Source organism: Formica exsecta, unplaced genomic scaffold, assembly GCF_003651465.1.
Source record: "Formica exsecta isolate Colony F162 unplaced genomic scaffold, ASM365146v1 scaffold109, whole genome shotgun sequence".
Lineage (NCBI taxonomy): Eukaryota > Metazoa > Arthropoda > Insecta > Hymenoptera > Formicidae > Formica > Formica exsecta.
In genome coordinates this window covers 425,500-432,843 of record NW_021848428.1, presented here as the reverse complement: position 1 = coordinate 432,843, position 7,344 = coordinate 425,500, and the positions used below count along the sequence as shown (strand labels likewise).

Sequence of the window (7,344 nt, the reverse complement as noted above, 5' to 3'; positions counted from 1 at the left end):
CTTGTCATCCAAAAACCAGGAAGTTTCACACATACACACACACACACACACACACGCAAGCACGCACGCACGCACACACACACGCACGCACACGCGCACACACACACACATACACACACACACATATGTATATATATATATATATATATATATATAAAGTGGTATTGATTAATATATATGTTGTGTTGCATTTTACTTTTCATATATTAAGCATGAATATACATCATCATTTTATCAACATAGAGTGATATGTAACAAAAATTGTATAATAAAATTTGTTCCAAGTTTGCGACAACAAACATCTTTCTAATAAATTTTTATAAATAGCTTTGAATGCAAAATATCTAATGCAGTTATTTTCTTTAAATTTGTTCGATGCATGATATACAGAGCAGAATGTGTTATAATTTAATATTCTATAATAATGAGATCTTTGCTAAAATACGAATAAATTAATCGCGCTATTAGAAAGGGAGGGGAAAAATAGAGTGCATGAGTAGACATGTGCATAATTAAGACTCCTACCATTTACAAAACATAGATGATCCCAACACCCGTATCTGCGATGCAGACATCCGCACCGGCCGTGCGTTACTCGCGCAATCAGAATCGCCACGACAATAATCGAAGACGCGAGAGGGAATCCGGTCCGCCTGTTACGGTGTTCATCGGTAACATAATGGACAGAGCGCCCGATGTGATGATACGACATATTCTGGGTGCGTGTGGACACGTTCTTTCCTGGAAGAGGGTACAGGCATTCGGCTTCTGCGAATACGCAGGTCCCGATGCGGGTCTCAGAGCGGTTGGTCCCGATGCGGGTCTCAGAGCGGTTCGATTACTCCATGACATGGAAATAGGCACGAAGAAGCTTGTTGTCAAAGTGGACGCTAAAGCCAAGGTAGTTCTGGATCAATTTAAAGGTAAATTTCCAGATTAAAAGATAAAAAACAAGATGAGAGGAGGTGCGGGAGAGATTTAAATAACGTGAATTATACGATGTGCGTTACTTCATAGCTGAGCGAAGAAAGAAGCTCAGGGGTGGTCAGTCACCTCTACAAGACGAGACATCTGGTGAAGGAGCCGACGGTGAAGAGGGTGAAGATTATATGGACGAAGGTATGAGAGTGGTTGATGCGGATGCGCTCGCTCGTATTAGCCAGATCATTGCCGAACATGCTGCAGATTTAGAAATGGCTCAGGTTGCTCCAGGTAATTTCCATAGTTTCAAAGTCTCTTCTCTTGATCGTATGGAAAGTGTGTAAAAATTTAATCTTATAATTCATTACAGAGGAACATCAAACAAAGATGGTAGCTAAATCCTTAAATTTGGATGACGCGGAAATAGAAGAGAGTAAAAGAGACTTGATTACTCGGGAAATTGGCAAATTCCGTGAAGTCATGAAGGTAATTATTATTACGAGTATTTTTCTGGATCTCTTTTTTTTTTCTTTAAATCCTACGTCTCTCTCTTTTCTTTTTATGATCAGGAAAAGTTTTTTTGATGATCTTGCGTAGACAATAAAAGACCAAATTTTTTAATCTCTCTTAACAAGTACGCTGAAAGAATTTTCGTTAATTTATTGATATTCATGACGGGATTAATATTGTTTATGCATAACACATTCGGCCTACAAAGCATTATAAACATATTTTCTTACGCGCGATTGAATAGAATTTTTCCTATTGTAAATTAGTGGAAATTTGCCGAGATAAAATAATGCGTTTCAGATGCAACAAAATAGGTAAAATAATTAAAATCAAATAATTTGTGACTTAATTATACTTATTAATACATATTGGCAATAATATGTATCTGTATTCTTTCTGAATATTTATATTATTATTACATTTTATCTTCTTGTATCTCTTTTTCTTTATTATCTTATAAAGATATAAAGAAAAATACAATTTTATCTTTTATTTCAGAATGTCAAGTATATGTTTGTAATACTTTGTATTATTTTATTTGTTATTTTTATGATGTTTATGTCTTTTGCATATATATTGGTTCACTCATAAGTTTATAATATTTGAATATGTTAATGATACTGATCGGAAATGTAGTGTGTGTACGTAAAATTTTCGCGGAATTTGAGAACATTGAATGTACAGAAAAATATTGTTGCATTATGTCTTGCTGATATAGATAAAATCAAAGATATACAGCAGCATAAAAATGACGTGAATCTATGAATTCGTGCTATACACGAAAAAAAGAACTCATCTTTTAATGTTTATCGATGAATTGCTGCTAATATCTATACTTTATATAGATATTGCGATCGGACACAGATTCACGCGTTTTCAATATTTGAACAATAATACAGAGTCATAAATCGATAAGAACTTTTGCAATCGTGAGAGTGTCCAATCGCATATACATTCTATCGCAGGCACTGATAATTAGACTCTCTTTGTATATATTTGAAATGTAAAAGAAGTATTTGGATATACAAGAGAGGATTACGAATATATTTCTCGAAAGCCGTAGCTTTTAAGTATTTTGTGGTAAAGTGCGTGTGTGCTATGTTAGCTCTGAACAATTGGAGCCGTGACTCGTTGCTATAATTATAATAACAGGCAGCGTGCGTCGCACACAGCAAACGCACACGCCTAGGAATGCTGTGTATGGGGACCACCCTTTCACTCACTCATTGGCTCTGAAGGGAGTCAATCACAGCACATCCCTCGTATTTTCGCAGGCGGCTGCAGGCTCGTCGGTAAGTCAAGAGTATAATCCAAACAACCAAACATGAAAAAAAGCAAAAAAAGAAAAAGAAAGAAATGCGCTATAAGAAGGAGACTCTCGTAGCTCTTCGCGACAAGTTGGCGACATGTAGTTGATCGGTTTGTTTCTATTGGTATATTCTGTTTTACTGATTCGTCGCAAATATAGATCTGTATCATATTGCGACAGTTATATTTTTGACGTTTAGAGAGATACGATTACGATTTTTGTTTGATAATAAAGTAACTTTATCTACTTCTGTATATGTCATGCTAAACTGCTAGCAATTAATATCAAAGATTTCAATATGTGTCGAATTAATAGGTTTTTTATATCTGTATTGTGTGGTTACATTTTATTTTCATAATAATCACAATTTTAATTATACATATAGTTAAATGTGTTCGAATAATTGTTTATATTTGTTCTATTTTTTTTTAAATTTCTTATCTGTTATACATTATTAAAATCAAGATGTGGTAATTATTAATATTTTTTTAAATCAAAAAGAGATTTATCTGACAGAACTATTACTATGAATTATTGATACTAAAATATAGGTATATTTAAAATAAGAATATATATAATTGCATTCAATGATATTTTACAATAGAGAAATGGATATTATTTGCACGAAAAAAATCACTAGAAATAGAACAGAATTAAACATTTTCCTTTGATTCAAAGATGTTAAAAAATGTTCAGAATAAGATTACTTAGAAGACTTGAACATTATGCAAAAAGAGATATTTTTCCCTAGAAATTTTTCCTTTTATTTTTTAATCATGAGATATATATCTTGAGATATATATTTTTGGAAATAATTTCGATATTTTTTAATATTACATTTAATAGAATTAGAGAAAGTTAATTACACACATTTAAGTCGACTATGTTTGAGTTTAATTTTTAAGCTTATTTGTTTTATTTTGAATATTTCTTTTTACATCTTTTTAGATCTGAGGGAAATTTTTATATTTTATTTCTAATTTATTATCATGTTACGCTATTATGTATCATATTTATATTGAAGCAATATTTATATTATCCAATGTTGCACAATTTTTTATATAAGACATGGTAGCGATGTAAAAACGCAGTAATAAAACGAATTGAAATATCTAACGGCAAGAGCTATTTGTAGATAAACGTTACTGATTGATATTGAGTGCTCACAATAAGAGAGGCCTAGCAGTTTAGTATTTGCATATCGAACGTAGGTAAGCGGTTGTCCAGGTTGCTTTTACGCACTGTTTAGGATTGAAACATTATTATTATTATTTTGAGCAAAACACAAATTTGGCGCTGACACACTTTTTGCGATACGGACTATACTATTTGATAGGGTCGAGAGAACTTTGCTCGGTACACACAATTGAAACTGATTTTGTCCATCACCAATGGCGACTGTTCAGTTGTTGTCTTTATTTTGTGTAAACAGCTTCTGTCAGCGTCTCGATCAGACATGTAGTACCTAGGTGCGCGCTCCTCCATTCTCCGGTACCACCACACTGACTGACCAAGTCAACTTCACACCGTGAGTAAACTCCACAACCATGAGCCAACACAAGCAATTCGGTTCTTGTAGTTTTTTTTGCTAGTGAACTGCCCATTTCTGAGAAAAATACCTTTTTGACCACGTTTCATGTTTCAGCAGTTTATTCTCTCCTCACAATGTGCATCTACTTTTATGCACTGAGTTATTTTACCCTTGTTAGAGCTTAAAACCATGGGTTACCGTATGGACGAGAGAGCTTATATATATATATATATATATATTCCGTTATATTCCATTTGATGTTGAAATAGATAATTGTGTGAAACAGGATTAACGATATATGTCACATGATAAAAAGAAAAGAAATATAAAGAGAATTTTTTAAAAAATTCTGCAATCGTAGCAGCAAGCATTACCAATGCCTATTATAATGAAATTTCTATATATACATTTGGAGAAAGTATTTGATTTATATTTATAGATTTATATTTATATATTTGAAGAAGTATTAAAAGAAAAAATGTTTTGCATAATAGTATAATTAATAGCATTTTACGCAGATTATATTTTAATGTCGTGTAAGGATTGCACAATAATTAGCAACAGAATCAATATTCCAAACAGTAACCCATTTTTGGATACTAGTGTAACGAATAAGGATGAACCATACTAATTTACTTCTAAGACGTTGCGTTTAATAACACGGGGAAGATAACGGTGGGCAAACTATTGTGCATTTGATATTCAACAGTTTGCTGCATCGGCTGCCATAACGCGTGTAACCATATCCAGGAGAAAACAAATGTTATCAGACAGTTACTTGGCAAATGTGAAAAGATGTTTTGGCGGGATATCCTCTCTTCGTGACGACTGCGCCTTCGATTGGTATAATACTTTCTAATAATTATTGAATATTGATCAAGAGAATGTCTCTAAATTTAATCTAAAAAAAAAAAATAAGAACCGTTTCAAACTCTAAAAATTTTATCACTAGATTTAGACACTATCGAAAATTTTACAGGCACATTTGCAATGTTGTAAGTACATTGGGTGGCCTCTGCGATGCATCTGTTTAGCTATTAAGGTACTTAAATATAAGCTAGAAGTCTAAGATAACTCTTATGCCTGTATCCAAACATTTGTACCTGCACTTAGGTAATTGATATGTAAACGAGATTTCGTGTGTAAGATGCTGCTGATCGAGCATGCTCCAGTGGAGTGAGTATACCATATTGAAATGAACATTTCTCTACATTTGTTATGTCAGATGATTAAGGCTTATACAACTAGTAATCGTTCTGTATACGAATCACAATATAGCTACCGTAATTCTTTTTTTCTGTCTTTATGTGTTTTCTCTCATATGCTAAAAGTCGGCAATTTTTGAAAATAAACAGAGACACATGGTTTTTAATAATTAGCGAGCATTTTGACAAAATTTATTTCAAACAGATTGCGATATTTGTGAATTTTTTAATTTGACAAAGTTTCATTGAACACTCTATGCACTACAAAGCAAGCTATTTCATAACTTACTTGTTCTTATAACGATCGTTAATGATATTCCTATTTGTTGATAATAATATAGTATATTTATGAATAATTTTTTTTTCTCATCTCTTTTGTGTTTTGCGCTTAAAGAAGATACGATTGCTAGTTTCTTGGTTCCATCAAAATCACAGACTGATACTCTTGCTTCAACCTTTTTGTCTCACCCGCGTCCGCGTTCTTGTGTTTTATAGAAGCAGGAGGAGGAGAAGGCCCAGGTGAAGCGAAAGAAGGAGGCTGTCGAAAAGGAGGAGCGTGAAAAGCGGGAGAAAGAGCGGCGTGATAAACGCGACGATGATATTTCTAACAAAGAGGATCAGGATGGAGAACTTGGTAGTCCTACGTCTCATAAAGGTCGTAGTGATAGTACAGGCAGCAGTAGAAGGGACAAACGTCGTTCTAGATCTAGGTGAGCATTCCGTGTACCCCAATGTACATACAACGTATAAAGTGTACAACATTAAATATGTTTACACGTAAGAAATGCGTGTGACGAACACACCTTGATTACAGTATAGGAACTTGAGCGAGCTTTGCTATGGAGTGCCACCCCTCAACATTTACAAGTGACTCGACTTGAATATTTTTTTCTTTTAGCTTATATATATTGCTTCAGTATAATGTTTGCAACTGTTTCACGATTTTGAATTTTCCAGATCTAAAGAACGTGACAGAGATCGATCGAGAAATGACCGAGATCGGGATCGAGACAGAGACCGTGAAAGAGATCGAGAGCGGGAACGAGAGCGGGATCGAGATCGCGAGAGGGAACGCGAACGAGAACGCGAGCGAGACAGAGAGAAGGAAAGAGACCGGGAACGTGAAAGAGAACGGGAGCGGGAAGAGGTGAGGAAGACCGAGAGGGAGATCATGCGTGAAAGGGAGGAGGAGGAAGAGGCAAAGGAGAGGAAAAAGAACGAGAGGCGAGCCAGGGAGAAAGAGGCGGCGTACCAGGAGCGTCTAAGGGCGTGGGAGACACGCGAACGGCGTAAGCAGAAAGAATACGAGAAGGAAGCTGAAAAGCGTCGCGCGAAATGCGAGGCCAGAGAGAGAGAGGCGAAACGTCTGAAGGAATTTCTCGAGGATTACGATGACGATCGTGATGATGCCAAGTATTATAAGGGTAAAGAGCTGTCTCGCCGTCTCGAAGAACGAGCGTTGGAGGCTGAAGCGGATTCGCGAGATCGTTGCGCGGAACGCCAGGAACTTCAACGTCTACGCGATAAACTATACGCAGATGCTTCTAACCCGGATCCTGCTGCGGAATTTGAAAGGGTAAGTTATATATTCCTCATATTTTGAGCATAAGAAGATGCATTGCGTGTTTGTATCTAAACTCTTAATTTAAAAAAATTGAGATTGATAGTAATAAATGTTTAACGAAATTTTTTGTTATTTATAAAAAATTATATTAGTTTTCCGAGCTTATGTGCGTAGTTCTACTTTATAGGAAAACTTTATTTTTCATTATATCTATTACATTAATAAATTTCTCAATTTTTATTGACAATTTATTTATTTCTATGATTTGTTTTTTTTTTTTTTCATCATTGAAAGCCGAAAGGGG

The 7,344-nt window shown here is 34.8% G+C and overlaps 1 protein-coding gene across 1 annotated transcript in view; it reads left to right on the top strand.

The window, feature by feature from the left end:
* Window positions 1-7,344, top strand: part of LOC115235015 (RNA-binding protein 25) — a 20,067-nt gene that overhangs the window by 1,949 nt on the left and 10,774 nt on the right. The window contains exons 3-7 of the mRNA XM_029806498.1: window positions 542-923; window positions 1,018-1,212; window positions 1,292-1,407; window positions 5,972-6,186; window positions 6,434-7,052. Of these exons, the coding sequence (XP_029662358.1) occupies window positions 542-923; window positions 1,018-1,212; window positions 1,292-1,407; window positions 5,972-6,186; window positions 6,434-7,052 (1,527 nt within the window). The remainder of the gene's footprint in view (window positions 1-541; window positions 924-1,017; window positions 1,213-1,291; window positions 1,408-5,971; window positions 6,187-6,433; window positions 7,053-7,344) is intronic.